This window comes from Epinephelus fuscoguttatus, linkage group LG7 (genome assembly GCF_011397635.1).
Source record: "Epinephelus fuscoguttatus linkage group LG7, E.fuscoguttatus.final_Chr_v1".
NCBI classification, from domain to species: Eukaryota; Metazoa; Chordata; class Actinopteri; order Perciformes; family Serranidae; genus Epinephelus; species Epinephelus fuscoguttatus.
This window is the reverse complement of record NC_064758.1, coordinates 22,983,597-23,000,368: the sequence shown is the minus strand read 5'-3', so window position 1 is coordinate 23,000,368 and position 16,772 is coordinate 22,983,597. Positions and strand designations below refer to the sequence as shown.

Here is a 16,772-nt window from a genome sequence, read left to right as displayed (position 1 = left end):
GGTGTCAAACTTGTCAAGACTTATTGAGTGCTAACCAAAATCTGTCCACAGAATCTGGTATTGATGAGTGTCAAGTATCAAATGCAACTGATTCTTAGTCCTGTTAGCTTATTGTTTGATCTCATTATGTCATGATCTAAATCAGAGAGCACATTTTTAAAAATCCTATTTAATCTAATGTATCAAATTTTAGGCTCTATATGTTTCTTTGTTAATGCCGATGTTTAAAGGGGAACACCACGTACATTCAGAACTCTGAGCCACCAGACTCCATTGACAAAAGAAGTAATTTTACTAAGGAGAATACCGGAATTGCTGGTTTAACGCTGCCTGGATCAGTTAGTGTGTAAGGTAAAGCAGGTAAAATATTCCAAATAAAGCATACTTTAAAAAATGTTTTGAATAGGTGGGTCTTTTAAGGTACTTTTTGCTGCAGCCCCATCTATAGCAGGTAATTGCTTAGCTTCCATGTTGGTAGCTTTTGTTTTTCAAAGATGCTAGTGAAGCAACATGGTACATAAAATAAGCACAGCATTAACATCAGATACGTCCCACCACCAAGACTAACTATATATCTTTGAACATTACAGTTATGGCTGAAAATAACAACAGAAATAACCGATTTCACGACTCAAATCAATTGCCAGTCATCTACCCAGAAGTGATAGCGTGATGTTGCAGTGCTCGGTTTATTGTATCTCAGTTCTGAAACAGAAAGCGTACCCATATACTCAGAGCATTCCCCTGGGTGCTCTCAGTGTCATCCAGAACATCTTTCCCAATTAACTGTCTATGGCGCAGCTTCAGACTTGATGATGACATCACAAATTGGAGGTTTTAGCACTCTAGTTTTTGGATTTCAGAGAGAGTTGCTCATGCTTACTTATATCATTGGAGTGTCTTAGACTACAGGAAGAACATATAAATGTTACAAGTGTCGTAGTTTTCCTTCAAGAGGTCAAACAAACAGATTTAGTACTTATCTCTCAAACTAAAGCATGAAAAAGTTGTTTTGGTACAGGCACCAGTATCGGTTAAAAAAAAAGATATCCAGCCCTAAAAATAGGCCACTGTGAACTCTAATACAAAAGCTGCACAATAAATCAATGTGATAATAACCTGCGCAATAAACACATTGTGAAAGGCTGCAATATTTCACTCAGGGTGTTAGCTGAAAGAGAGTACCAGTAAAAAAAAAACTGCCATTTAAAATGTGACAGTCATCTTTTTTAATTGGTGCCAGTTATGTTCCATTAATTATTCAGTTTGAACAATAAATGAATGTTGGAAATAATTTCCTTTTTTTCCTGTTTAACAAGCAAATTATTGTATCAAAGCAGTATGCAGAAATAAGGCAGGACTGAGTACAGTACAGATACCAAAATCAGATATATATCCTGCACATCCAGAGAGATAATACTAAAAAGATACAGAGCCAACACGGCATATTTTCTTTCAGTTTCAATACCACTCAGAGAGCAGAGGGTGTTAGCCTGCAGTACATGAGAGTATCAGACACAGCCCTTGTCATACTCCCCAAGCAAACATCATAAATAATTGCATAAAGGTTAAAGTAGCCTGTGTGGCTGCTTTGAGGTTTTACTTAGGTAACACCAATGTTCTGGCCTAAATGCATTATGCACGCCTCGGTCATGCCTGTGACATTTCATTGATTGGTATCTTTTTCACCAGTGTTAAGCAGAGGGATCAGTATGTTTCCACTAGTCCCACATTCGTTGACCCCATAACAATCTGCCAAAGGAACAGGTTTTTCCTCTAGTGTCAGATCAGCACACAATAACAAAAGCACAGACGAGATGTACCTTCGAGACTTCACTCTCTTCTTGACCTGCATGTCAATAGCTCACTCTTCAGAGGACTCCATTTGGGATTTGCCTATTCAAATATATCCTGCTGCACATAAAAGAACAACTTCACTTGGGTCCTTGATAATCCATGTATGACATCTTGCACACAGGCTGGTTATACATTCTTAGAACCAAACAATGGCACCAAAAGTCACATAATCCCCCTTAAGGCATACAGGCGTATGGACGCACAGCTGTTCATACTTAACTTATGGAAATACTGTACATATATCAAAGCAAAACTTCTCTTCCCACAAGAGAGAGTGACATAAGAAAAACACGAGGGACATGTGGCGTCTCACTGGGAAGCACTCAGTGGGCCAACTGAATCTGTTCTGGACCATGTGATGTGTGTGCGTGTGCACTGGCTCGTACGTGTCTGACTTCCAGCCACAGTCTGAGTGCTCGGCGCCACAAGATGAAACCATAACTCAGGTGACGGGACAAAAGTAGGCCGATGCAAAGGGGGCATTTTCCACGGGGGGCTCTTTCAAATTTGGAGTTTGAGTACATTTCTAAAATCTCTAGAGATTGTGTTCTGTACTCCGCAGCCAACAGGATGAGAAAGCTGTGGGTGACAAAAAGTCTGATGGCAATAATCTGACAATTGTCCATTAGGATTATTGCACGCTTACACTAAAGGTTACAAACAAAACCTCATGCGACTTGAAGATAAACTGCTAGCTCTGTGTGGTGCATTCATGTGCTGGAGTGAAGATCTGACATTAGAACGTTCAGTGCTAACCAAACATGGGAACAAACACTGATGCCACCAATAGAATAAGAGGAATTTGTTAGCTTCTTCTAATCAAAGGGCTGCTGCGCGTCTGTCAAAACTTGGAAGTAAAACAGCTTCCACAACGTCAGCTGTCAGAGCAGCCCGCAGCAGCAGACTTCTTAAACCAAATGCAGTTAAAGGGATGAAGCGTGCAAAATCCCAGAAAGCAGAAGTGAAGACGAGGAAATAATGAATTGACCCTTCTGTGGACAAGTTGCAGCACCAGAGGGGCTAAATATCCATTCAGAGTTTCCAGCAACTTGACTCACTTTGCAGTCAGATGTCTTCTGCTTACAGTAATATGATGAAAAGAAGTAATTATGTGAGTGAGATGAAGACAGATGAGTTGTTCAAGAGCAAAACTGTATAGACTGTAGGGCCGCAGGAAGACTGTTCTCATGATCTGTTCGCACATATACTTACTAAGAGTAATGCACCAGAATTCATATATAAACCACGTAATCTGTGTATGACTCAGTCAGGACGGCTATGATCATGTGACCAGTGCATCAAGAGGAGTAGAGGCGGCAGTAATATAAAGACAGAAAGTCCATGTAAGGAGGCAGGTTAGGGTGGAGGATGGGTCAAACAAACATTGGACTTTCCACCAGGAGACCGCTGTTTGTGACCGTTTGAAACCAAGAGAACCTTTTTTCTCACACCGATGTTCAGTATGTAACTTTGTGTTTAATACTTAGTATGTAGCATTATGATGCCCAGCCATATTTATTTTCCTAAACCTGACCTACAGAACTTTACTTGCTTAAACTGAATGGCAATAGACACAGCACATTTCATTACACGTAACCTCAAAGTGGTTTACGTTAAAGACAACATACAGAAGAAAACACAAGTACCTATGTAACTTTATGTTAAGTTAGTAACTTTACATTAAGCATGTAATGTGACGATGCCAGCTGAAGGGTTCTAATTTGTTAGATACCATTGTATGAGGATACGTTGCTGCACAATATGAGCAAAGTATGTGATAATGTTTAACATCATGATAACAATATTACTTGTGATAAACAGATATTTAAGTGTAATCAGGTCTTGACTCAGACTTGCACACTATCTGTGCTGGTGCAACGTCATCTCTCCTGTATCCAAAATATTACCAGATGGCTGATGTGCTACTTTTTTTAGGCACCACTTACTTCCTTTCTGGCTTTCACACTTTCATCTGCACTTGTCTTGTCAACCTTTCCCCCTTCAACCATGCAGAGGAGGACGGCAGCACTGGATGCCTAACTGTGAGGTCTGACTGGCCAGAGAGACAGGATGGCATGTGACGGACAAAACAGTACCTACAGACAGAATGTCATTTAACATGTTGGTACTATATTCAAAGCACAGTATCACAGTCTTTCATGATATGTTTATTGCGCAAGTTGACTGGAAAGTTGACGATTAAAAAAAAGAACCTGAAGTGGGTTGAGTTTTTTGTTTTGGAGTGAAATCCTTCTTTGCAGAGAAGAAGATTATAAATATTAAAGGTATCATTTACTGAATAACTACTTAATTCATGAAATAATTCTTAGTTTTGACCTGCAACTTTTACATCATTTTAAAAATATAATGTCTGTGTTCTGACTTACAGATGGTTGTTTATCATATTAAACTCTTAAACAACAATAGAATAAAGCTAAGTAAGAACAGTTGTGATGAGAAAATAATTGATAGTTACCAATTAAACTATATTCCAAAGTCTGCACTGTGACTGAATGCACACACAAACACATTATCCTCACATTATAGTTGTATATGCCATTTTGGTAACTTCTGATGTTTCATAAGTAAGAACAATAATCAATACAGCATTCCAAAATCTCTAGAGGATAATTTTGAAGGAACTGCATGTTTCAAGAAGAGCTGCCAAAGACAGGCCAGCAAGTAGTGAAATAAATGGTTCATCATGTTGATTTTTCTCTGTGAGGAAGAACACTTGTCAATAATTTCTTGCCAAGCCTACATGAAATGATGCTCATCTCAAACAAGCAAAACTTGTGAGCCAGCATTATGACACTAATATGATACTTCTAGGGGAAATAGTGCCAAGAGGGAGAGAGAGAGAAAAATGTATTCACAGAAGAAATTAAATATTCTGGCTAACTATGAGAGTTCACTATCTTTCCACCATTGGTGTGTATTCAGGTTGGTAGCTACCACTGAGGACACGAAAGTCAGGACTAGAGCGCAGCCCTCGTCACTCCTGTCTGAGTCAAAATCTTTCATTCGCCACCTGTACGAATGAATGAGGTCCCTCTGGAGACTGTTCCTGTAGGACAGTGGAGGCACTTCAAGTGAGCAGCAGCAGTGTAACTTGCCTCTTCCTGAGAGCAGTTAAAACTTCATCTCTCTATAGTTGTCAGAGGAGGCCCTTCAGAGCCGAGCAGTGAAATGTGGACATCCATGGGAACAATCCCCATGAGTAGCGTGAGCTCAATCTCAGCCCGTTGAGAAATAAAAGGCCACTCCATCTGAGGGGGATTTTGTGAGAATGGAATTATGACTCAGAGAAAAAGAGGGAGAAAAGTGGAAAGAGAGAAGAGACTGGCAGCTCTTTTACAGCCGGGTGCGTCAGCCCAGCATTATTTCACACTTTTCATCTGTGGCCATCCTCTTGTCACCACTCTAACCCCCCCCCACACACACACACACACACACACACACGCCTCCCCGGCTTCATCGTGGAGGTCCCTAACAAAGACCACTTTTGTGCTCGTCGTCATCGGTCTCACATCTTCTCAGCTCTGATCCTGCATGAACATCTCCGCAGGGAAAACACAAATAAGGAAAAAACAAGAGATAGCTGGAGGATGATGAGGTCCCAGAAGAAGAAACCAGCTTTCCCAGATCAGAGAGTCTGGCCATGTGACGCCAGGAGCCACAGAGTTTGTGTGAGCTGACGTGTGTGTGATAGAGATGGTGTGACAGACTGAATGGAGTCCTTCTGTATTCATAAAACTGCAAGTGGTTTGAAGCCAGACTAAGTGATACCTGTTGAGACTGAGCACTGACTCTGCCACGTATTGTGCTGCTCTTTTCTTGAGGGTGAAAACAAAGAAATTCCTCTTAGTTTCTAAATATTTATGAACGGATGAGTGTGATATGGCTGATAACAGCATTAAACAACCCCAAGCAAACCGGACATCTTGTCTTCAATCTCTATTACAACCCTACGAGCCCCAGGAGAGAGTGAGACGAACAGTGCGAGACGCATGTCCCATCATTGATTGCTCACAGAACTGGAACGCACTGTGTTGGGGGTCCAAGCCTGCAGGCAGGGCAGCAGTCCATCATCATCAGAGGACCAATTCAACCAACCAGGGCTAGAGTGCACAGAGGCAACAGACCAGTGTGCCTGTAGTCACCCTGTCTAGTCTGGGGCATGGGTACTTAACACACAAGCTCACTAGACCAGTAGAGTTATGTCAATATTGCCTTATTCAGAGTGGCTCCACATTCATCTGGTTGCTTAACAGTGACGGTTGGTAGAGAAAACCAATCACATGATGTCTCTGGAGAGTTACAGAGTTCAATCCATGTGTGTTTTTAGAGTTATTTTGTGGCACTGACTTCAAACATGACCACGTCAAACAGGGAAACATCATGTAGTTAAGTGTGTGGCACGATTCTTTTATTCTCCTCTGAAACAGCATGTAGGCCATTATGGGACACCCCACTGAAAACTGTTCAAATGAGATTCTTCCACTACACTACACAGCTCTTACTGGCAAGATGACCTATGGCACCAAGTAAATGGCACGAAAACTGTAGGATACATACATTAATAAGGTGAATAACCCTTTTTCATAGTCATAGCTGTCATATTGGGTTCTATTGTTCTTTTGTTTATTATTTTCTCAGTTTTCCAAGTAAGCCATGACAGTGTGACAGTGAGCCTACACACACAACACAGGGACGATAAAACTCAAGCAGCTAAACAGAATCCAACCATCATTAAATGTATTGTTTACACCTAACGTAACGTAATGGGTTTGAGAACCTTTTCCAAATGGTCCCATCTATCTCAATCGTAAACCTCCGAGCTAATCAATTCTTTTTTATCAGTGCAGGTGTTTTTTTTATTTGTGACAACGCAAACAATGACGTAAGAGTTTGTCATTTATCTACACTGTTGGAAACCTGCAACAAGGGTCAAGGCGTGGAGGATGAAACAGTCCAAAGCGTGGCAACATTCAACAAATATGCAACAGCACTGTTTGTACTGTCTGTAAAATGGCTTTTTTCTACTCTTTTTCTACACTGTGTTCAGACTCTTGTATAATAATAAAACAGTTGCTGTGATGCTAAAACCCTATAGGACTACTTTTTTTCCCCCACACAGAAAACTCATCACAAATCAATAAGGGAACTGATTAATCGTATCGATAAGCAGAATCTATAACAGCATTGGTATCAATGAAATCTTACTAATTCCCATTGTTACACCTGTGCTTTTTCTACTGTGACGTGTCCATAGGTCTTCAGTGTGAATGTTCTGTTGTATCAATGAACGTGACTGGGTAACAGTTAAAAAACTACATTTTAAAGGTTTGGTGCTTAAATGATAAGTTGATTTTCAATACTAGATAAACAGAAAAATGACCATTTAAAAAATCTTTGATGGCATCTGTCGAGGGAAAATGCCAAACATTCACTGGTTCAAGTCTCTAAAATACCAGGGTTTGCTTTTTTTCTGTGTTATATCATTCTAACTTTAATGGTTTTGGGTTTGGATCAAAACAAGCAATTAGGAACATGTGATGTGCATTTTTAATGTACATTACAAGTTAATGTTTTTAATGAAAGTAATGGTTATTTGTTGTTCTACAAAAGGTCAGCCATTCCTTCTGTTCTGCAGGTTCATGAATAGTTTTTGAATCCCTGAGCACAATTTCATAATACAATCTGAGACAGCGTAAACCTCAGTAACACACTGAACATAAAGACAGAATCAGTGAGGATCTGACCGCACATACAAGAAGAATAAACACACAAAACTAATGAAGAAATAACTCCAATGTGTTGGGAGCCGAAGCCATAATAAAAGTCTAATTCTGCTTTTATTTTTTTTTCCACAGCCTCCAATACGAAGACGTAGTCATCCTGTTTTCCATCGAATTCATTGCACAATCCGAGTATCCCACCCCACCCTGTTTCATTTTACTACAATAGCCTCCTTGTTTTAGGGAATTGCGGCCTGAATGGCACCATGCTACATTATCATGATATTCCTCCACGATGCAGCTAAACGGGCTCATTCAACCCAGATGACCTTCCACAAACCCCAACAGAGTTGCCAATAGCTGCCCTACAGCACAAAACATAGGCTCATTAAAAATCTCATTTGAAAAACTGCCGAGATCTACAGCACCATCTACTTTTAGTACGGCACCTTTGACATGGAAAAGTGGTTGAAGAGTCTGTACAATGTTTGTCCTATATTGATGGGAAGAAAAAGTAGGGCGTTTCCACTTGTGAATACAGTAACAACATTGTGCTCAATTGTATGGTGATAATAGTGGGCCCTGACTAGCACGAGTCTGAGACATGTTTCTTGTTTTCTCATGAATATAAATGTTCACTTTCATTTTCAGAGATGGCTGTATGTTGAGCAGCAACTACAGTCCAAAAAGACACATCAAGACAACATTTTTTACAGCTACTGATTGACTGATTCACATTTTTCAAGTCTGTCTTAAAACAATACTCACATGTCCAAACGTACAGTATATGAGATATAGGCTGCTGTTATTGTTCTTCCTGTCTGTGCTAGCTGTGAAAAGACTTCATGTGACTTCAGTGTGATGGGAAACAAAATCCACAGCTCTTATTTTGTTCAAAAATGCATTGTGCTCAGCCAAAACTGATAAGAGACTGTCAGAGTTACACAAATCAAGTCAGTATCTTAAAGTCTGGGTCTTTTCAGTGCAAAATTCCCTTCAATATTTCACACAAAAAAGACAGTAACATTAGAAGATGTCTACTTGATTTATTTACTTCAGACTGCTGACGCCTCGCACTAACTTTGACTGAACTTTGTATGCAAAACAAACTCTGTATTGTATCTCCCATCATTTACACTGAAACTGCTTTAAGAGGTGACCAGTATGGACAGGTGGAGCAACTACAGTGACTTTCACTCTACATGTCGCTGTGTGTATTTTAGTAAAACAGAAAATTTGTGAAACTTTCCTTTAAAAAGAATTGTGACTAAAAGGTGCATCCAGCTCAATAATCCCTCCACTAGAGATGCACCAATTGATTGGCCAGTGACCGAAATCAACAGATTTTCAGCTTGATCGTTCACACCCTGTCAGTTTTAGATATAGCTGATCCTGTGCCAATTAAATTTACATGCATGCCCACACGATGGTTCACGTCACACGCACAGTGACACAAATGATAATCAACTATTGTTACATCCACTGCAACCTGTTCTTATTCGCATGAATGAAACGCTTTGTCACGTCCTCTTGTTTGCGACTTTTCAGACCCTCATAACGCCTTTATTTCTAAAAAGCAACTAGTGACAAATTTAGCAACTCGGTTGGATTTTACTTGTACAAAAAAGCTCTGTCCTGTAACCTGGAGCACTTTTTCATTTTGAGATTTGTTTGAGTGAGAGCGAGAAAAGGTCCTGTAGCCTGGTGCAGTTTCAGAGAAAATGTAAAAGTTGGTTAAGGGTCAATGTTTTATTATGAATATACAACTGAATTTTCATCGTAGAAAAGTAACCAAATGTTTTGTATGCTGCCAATTGTAGCTTTTAGAAAGAAAGAAAATTGGAATCGACCAGAATCGGAATCCCCAGCAGAATTGTTCCAATAGCGATAGCAGTACTTGGATCAGGTTAAGTACACAAGTCTAATTTATTAATTAACTTTAAAGTAGTTTCACATCGGATAAAAATGGCAGTTTTCTCAAAATTTGTTTTTTGCTACTGTAAACAGCACCCTACACAGCAAGTCGCACTGTGCAGCCACTGATAGCTACCGTTTTAGAGTGGCGAAGAAGAACTGATTACTGGTAAAAAAAAAAAAAGGGTAGCCATTAGTACAATGTCAAACTAGATATTAAAAATAAAATTCTATGACATTTGTTCTCTGTATTTCATCGTGTTTTACAAGTGGTTCAACCTGAAAGATGCCAATGATAGCAATTATTTCACATCTATGCAGGGTTAGAAAGGTTTTTTTAGTGCAATGGTGCGGATCAGTTCTTGGTATCAGTCAATAGGAATCAGAAGGAAAAACGGTATTGGAACATCTCTTATTGGCAAGTCAGACAAAAATCATAATTTGCCAAAAAACTGCAATCAGTACATCTCTACATTCTAACCTCAGAGATTTTGCCAAATAGATGGAATGACTATTTCTTTGATATATCTTGTTGTATGAGAGCATTGTGGGCAAATTTGCAATTCAGTGAGCAGAAATGCTTTGTGGCAATATGTGATATTCTGCGTCAGCTTGATGAAGTAGATTGATTTGTCAGATGTCAGATCTTTGTGTATTATTTCATCTATAAACATTTTCTCAACTGAGTTTCCAACAAATGTACAATTTCACTGTCAGAGCTGCATCTCACCATTATTTTCATATTTAATTAATGTGTTATTTGGTTTTTCTTTTTCTATAAAACGCCAAGAATTTGTGAAAAATCACACCACAATTTCCAAGACCCCAACCTCCCAAACCAAATTTCTTGTTTTCTCAAACAGTCCAAAACCCAAAACCCAGAGATATTCAGTTTACAATTATAAGAAACAGAAAAAATTAGAAGTAGTTAGATTTAAACTCACATACCTGCTAATGTTTGCTTGATATGTGCATCAAACCATACTGTCAGCTCTACTCATAATACAGATGTTGGTATCGCAATATAAAATTAAATGTACCATGACAGAAAAACATCCATATCACCCACACCTAACAGACCCAATCAAATCTCCCTCCATTATTTTTTGTGTTCTGCGTTTGTGTTTTTCTGTTCCGTGATATTTCTGCTCTCACTCACCTGTTTAAAAACGAACTTGTAGTCTTGGTTGAGCTGCCAGGAGGTCACTAGGTGTATGGTGGACAACACAGCTCCGCTAACCACAGCAGCTCTCATTCTGACTGGCAGCAGCGTGTAGATGATGTAGATGAAGAAGACCGTCCACCAGATGCCCTCTGAGGCACTGGGGGGGTACACCCTCAGCACCCCAAATATCTGCACTACAATCAGCACGCCGATCACAAGGTAGCTCACAATCCACATGTAGTCCTGGTGGAAGCCGTTGCGGTTGCAAACCACCATCATGGCCAGGAAGAGAGCCATGGCCACAGAGAGTACTGAGACGTAGGCCACGTCGGGGGTCGTGTGGATACAGTGGAAGGCCAGCATGACCGCACAAACCACCACCAGCACCCCCATCAGCATGGTCAGAGAGCTCTGGTTGAGTCTGAAGAAGTAGCGCTGGTACAGACGCTCCAGCTTGGCTGACTGAAATTTCTTAGATTGGAAAACCCACACAATCCGCATCCAGCAGTCTGCTGCAGTCATCGCCTTGCAGCCACCCTCTGCTGATTCCTCTAATTCATCCTCTTTCCTGCCCTTCAGCTCGCCATCTTCAAAGCCCAGGTCCACTGCCTTTAGACCCAGATCCCCACCACCCATCCTCTTCCCATAGTGGTCCTCCTGCCAGCCACAGCGCAAGCCATAGCTGCCCCCGCTGGTGCCTGCTCCGCAATGGTAATGCTGGGGGGCTGCATTAGGGAGCTCCAGGTCCTCAGGGTCTCTCAGACAACTCATGTAGTGTGGGTTGCACAGCGACGAGCTGTCCTTTCTCTTTTTGCCATTGCGCTCTCCCCATGCTGTCTTTCGCTCATCCACTCTGCCTACAAAGAGGCCTCTGGCCCACGACATCCTGAACACAACACAGGGACGTTAAGAGAACACACAGATGGAAAAGCTTCTCATTAAAACACTGCTGATGTTGAGGCATTTAATCTGAACATCCAACATGCAAAATGTCAGTTTAAGAGATAATGGCATGGAGAGATGAGGATCCTCTCACCTGTGTGGGCTTTATAGTGTGTAGCAACACTGCGCTCTCTGGCCAGGCCACTAGTTTATCCCAGCGAGCACACACCATGAGCTCAGACTGGCCCGAGGCATCAGAGGTGTGTCTGTGTTTGAGCCGTCCTTCTCTGTAGAAACAGTCAGTGTGTCAGCCCTATACACCACCAAGTGCCTTTATAGACCACCTGTTTTCCTGTGAAAACACACAAACGATACACATGATGTTGAGCTAACATCGCCTGAGGAGATATCACCTGAGGGTCAACATCATAATGGACACATGAACACCAAGGAAAACACTTATTTGAATTGCATCTGTTGATGGGATGACTGTCTCGTGTGCATGTCTTTGTGCATGACTCTCTGGCAGAAAGTTTGACAATCAATAGCGGAGACAGGAAATAATATCTAGCAAATGGCTTGTCCGCTCCACTCTCGCTCATCACCTTCCCCCTCCACCCTGGGCTGGGACAGTATTACCATGGAAATGATTTTCTGTTTTGTTTGCAAAACACTGAATTGTGACAACAAAATCTCCTCCAATTATTACCTCATGCTGCGGGTGCCACTGGTCAATTTTGCCATCAAGCCATAAAGTTAAACAGTCCTATTTCAACAAAACTCTCCGACTGCTGTTTTTTGAACACACACCGTGGGGGGGGGGGGGCTTTTGGAGGACACTAACAACTCTTCCTGGTGGATAGCACTCTGCTCTGCTCTATCATTGCAATCTGCCCCTAACATCTTGAGTGGGCAAGAATGGGTGTGCTCTATTTGACAACAAAGGCCTACTGAGTGGGCACCATCAGAGATCAAGAGCTCTCCAGTCCGGATTAAATTGTCCATGCTTCCCCCATTAGCTTTGATGACTCACTATAGCTGTAGCTGGCTCCTGGCAGCACATGTCAAGGACACTGCTAACCTCTAAACTTAATAAGCAAATCTCTGCCAGGCGGACTGAGGCTGAGACAAACAGTGGGAAGGAAGCACATGAACTGCACACATGGCCGTGTTTACAATCAACAGCATCTTATAATGTGAGCTGCTCAACCAGCACAGACAAAAAATCTAATTGAAAGGGTGGTTTCAGATAAACATTGTCTCTGGATTGTGAGTAAAATACATATTTTAAATAAATATTACTTCCTAGATAGCTTCAATTAATTAAACTTCTTATGATAATAATCTAGTAATAAATAGCCCTACAATCATCATGATGTTTCACACAGAGAGCATCACTTCAGCACACTGACCCAGTGTGGAGTAATGCAAATATATGACCACTTCACCTTCTGCTCCGAGATTACAGGCTTCCTGCTGCAATAACCTTAATCCTCGACTCACCTTTGATACATTTACGACAGGTCAGGCAGCGACATGCGGCTCTTATGTAATACAATCTGTACATGCATGCATCTGCCATTGAACATAATCTGTACCACATATGGGCCGATTTGAGTCAGCCGTGCTGCATGCGCTACAAATTAAGGAGATGCTGATGCGTTCACTCACATTTCAGAATAGATTAACAACATCTTGCTTCCCTTCTCCCTGCACATGATCCTCACCAGCAGCCCCCCTGTCACCACCGCTAATGCAGGCCTGATGTCAAAAAACATGTTTAGCAGTTACACGTGTAGGCCCAGGCTGTTTGGATGCGGGCAGTCGGCCGAAGCGCATTACATAACAGGACGCTCCAAGTAGCCTACAGGCGAAGTCGACAGCTCTCCGTGTTCAGATAAACCACACTACACATGGAGACACTGTACCACTGGGTAGCCTCAAGTCAGCCTGGAGTCTGTGGGCTGCAGGAGAAAGTGCAGCTCGACACACATCGCCGCCTTTACCAACTTATCAGGAGTAAAACATTCCGTCGGGCAACTTCAGTCTTGGCACTGGGTCTCCTGATGTCGCAGGGATGTGCAGTCCAGCTCTCAGGACTAGTGTACAATGATAATGGGCTCTACATACTGGGCCTGTCTCCCTCTATATAAACGTCATTATGTTTAGACTCCAAACAGGTCACCGGGCGAGAAGGAATTGGCGAGACTGCTGTGGGCCAGCATGCAAAATGTAACACAGCTGATTTGTATCTTAATCGCGGTTTAGAATAAAATAAATAAGTGTATGTGAATTGGCTCTTCCTGCATAAGGACCAGTGCTTAGTGTGTGTACAGTCCCGCAGGACAGTTCAGGCTGCCGCCGCAATCGTCACAGCAAAACACTGTAGTACAAGTCAGCTGTTGGACTGCTGTATCCTCTTACTGCGTTTCAGTTTAGCCGAGCCGCAACAAATTCACATTGTGCAGAGCCCAAACACAGCCGCGGGAAAGCTTAAGATAGGCAGCGTACTTACCATTGGACATCCTCGTTACATGAGTAACTGTAACACCGCAGTGGAGCTCCAGTTTAGCTCCGCGTTCAGTCTCCACGCAGCCGCCGTCACGCGCTTCAGATGCGGGTCTGGCCCTCTGGATGAAGGTACAGAGGGAAGCGAGGAAATAACTGCGAATCTGGCCGGACAACCTTCGCTCTTCACAGCCAGAGCTACAGTGCATTCCCACTGCTTCGACCTCCCCAACTCCCTCTCCGTCTATCTCTCTTTCTCACACACACACACACACACACACACACACACACACACACACACACACAGGCTGTACACACTCACACAGGCTGCATTCGTGAACACAGGAGTCCCCCTAGAGGTGGCACGAGTGTGTCACCTTTGCTGCAATGTTGTCCAACTTTTGTTTTCTCACCTTCACATCACTCTACAATGTCACCCACATAATACCACACCACACACATTAGAAACATTACGCATTTTTACTTTCAATTGGCAGAAAACAACATGAAACTCAAGTAGTGCCTTCATACAGCACACCCAGACATTGTTATGGCACCACCTCGTGGAGAAAATGTATGATCACTGCCCTACAACAGTCACACTGAAACTACTCCACATCCATTTCTGTGAAGTGTTTACATTCATGAGAGGTTAAATGATAAAGGCAGTAAATACACAGGATCAGGTTTACAACCAGCCAGTAACCAACCAGCCACCACATGATTATGTTTAATCTGTAAACCAGTAAAGCAACATTGGTGTTGACACAGAAGAATGTGTTTACTTTTCACCCTTTAAAACAACTACACTCCCTGCCAGATCCCACCAGGAGCTTTCAACATGACATTACAGTAAGCTGTTACACCACTGCATAACATATATCAATATAAAGTTGAGCTAGCAGAGTAGTTTCTATGCTATAGTAATTAGAGTAGGCTGACAGTACAGGCCTACTGCACTGTGCACAGCTTAAACAACAGCCTAATGCTACTGGTGAATCCAAGTGTCACAGCAGCAAAAGCTCAAGCGTGACACATATTATGCAACTTTGAAAACCTTTTTCAAACTAAAATGCATCATCTACACTATGAAGCACTCAGAAAGTACTACATGATATATATACAAACATAACTATAAAGTGTATTGAGACAAAAATAGTCACTGCAGTGTAAACAACTTAAAAAATATGATTATTGCACTTGTGGCAGTTATATTCTATATTAATAGTTAGTATAATGAGGTATTTAGAAATTAAATCCTAACACAAAGGAAAAACAATATCATTATAGCTGAGGTGAGAACAATGTGTCTGTAGGTCTTTAAAAAGTCTTAAAATGTCTTAAATTATGACAATAAGGCCTTAAAAGTAATTAAATAGTCTTAAATTTGAATTTGTGAGGTCGTAACTGCTACAAATATTTTATGTAATTTCATTTATACATCTTTTAATTTCTTTTTGTTGAACTAAGTGAAGCTTTTCTATGTAAAAGTCCACATTTGTAATGTAACAAATCTTTAAAAAATGCTGTCATTTTACTCCATACTTGCACTTATGTGTTGGCAAAATGTAGATCAACTTAATTCACTCTAATAGCCACATTCCTACATAACACCTAGCTCTGCGCAAGACCACATATATAATACTTCCTGCAATGTTCACCTGTGATGCTTAAATAACTAAAACATGATTTGTCCAAAATCTGTGCTAAATTTGGTTAAAAGGTGGTCTTGAAAGGATTTTAAAAAGCACATAAACACCCTGGAGACTTGTAAAGCCAACTTAAATGTATCCAGCTTTGTTCATACATGAATGTAAATACAGACGAATACACTGTAGGTTGCCATTTCATCAGTTTTACCAGCAGTCGGCGCCATTGATCACTGATAGTTTCAACAGTCTACCTCTGTGCAGGTGTTAGAATTGTTTCCTTCTGTTTGAGTCCCACTTCAGTCAAACATGTGTTTTGTTTGTTGTGACTTCACATGAATGTTTTACCTTCACTGTGCAGAGTGATGTATGCACAGCTGGACACTAGAAGGATGTTTCCACATTCATCTGCTGGAGGGGGGCTTTTCTCTGTGTTTACCTGAAATCTCAGTTTAACAGATGTGTGCCTGCATGGTTTTGTGACATCACAATGGTTTGGAGGTCAGTCCTGGTCCAGTATGAAACTTCCAAGCCAACATTTGTATGTGGGTGGTAAATGGGCTGAAAATGGGCCCTTTATGGGACCATATTGGCCCTGTGACAACCCTCCTCCCATAATCTAGATGGCTCTCTTGCTCGTTTTAGTCTGTGTAGCAGGAGCTAAATGGAGGGTCTATGGCTGACTGAGCCACACCTGGGCCCGGTGTGTTCTCCAGCATAAATACTCCCTTTGCCGTCATTCTCGCTCTCTCTCGGCCCGAGGAGAGCTCTGGGTTTTCTTCTTTGTTTTCCACACATACACACACTGCCACGCACTCACACATGCATCTCATGACTGATTACTCACTATACATGTTGTGGTTTGATTTAACTTAATTTTTATTGTAAATAAATTATCATTATTGTCAGCCAGCTCGTTTGTCTCCCGTGCTTGTCATAGCTTTTGAGCTGGGCTCTGACAGCCCCATTTGCCCATGTGGGTGGGTTTACCGAGTGGGCCCCAGCTAAGATGCCCATTTTGGACCCATACCCACTTTGTACCCAGGTAGCCCCCCA

At 41.6% G+C, this 16,772-nt stretch overlaps 1 protein-coding gene across 1 annotated transcript in view; it reads right to left on the bottom strand.

Annotated features, from left to right (window-relative positions):
• Positions 1–14,320, bottom strand: part of LOC125891397 (adenylate cyclase type 6-like) — a 43,422-nt gene extending 29,102 nt beyond the window's left edge. Inside the window, exons 1-3 of the mRNA XM_049580665.1 lie at positions 14,075–14,320; positions 11,714–11,911; positions 10,672–11,563 (exon numbers count right to left, since the gene is read on the bottom strand). Coding sequence (XP_049436622.1) covers positions 10,672–11,562 — 891 coding nt within the window. The 5' untranslated portion in view covers position 11,563; positions 11,714–11,911; positions 14,075–14,320. The remainder of the gene's footprint in view (positions 1–10,671; positions 11,564–11,713; positions 11,912–14,074) is intronic.
• Positions 14,321–16,772: the final 2,452 nt, after the last annotated feature.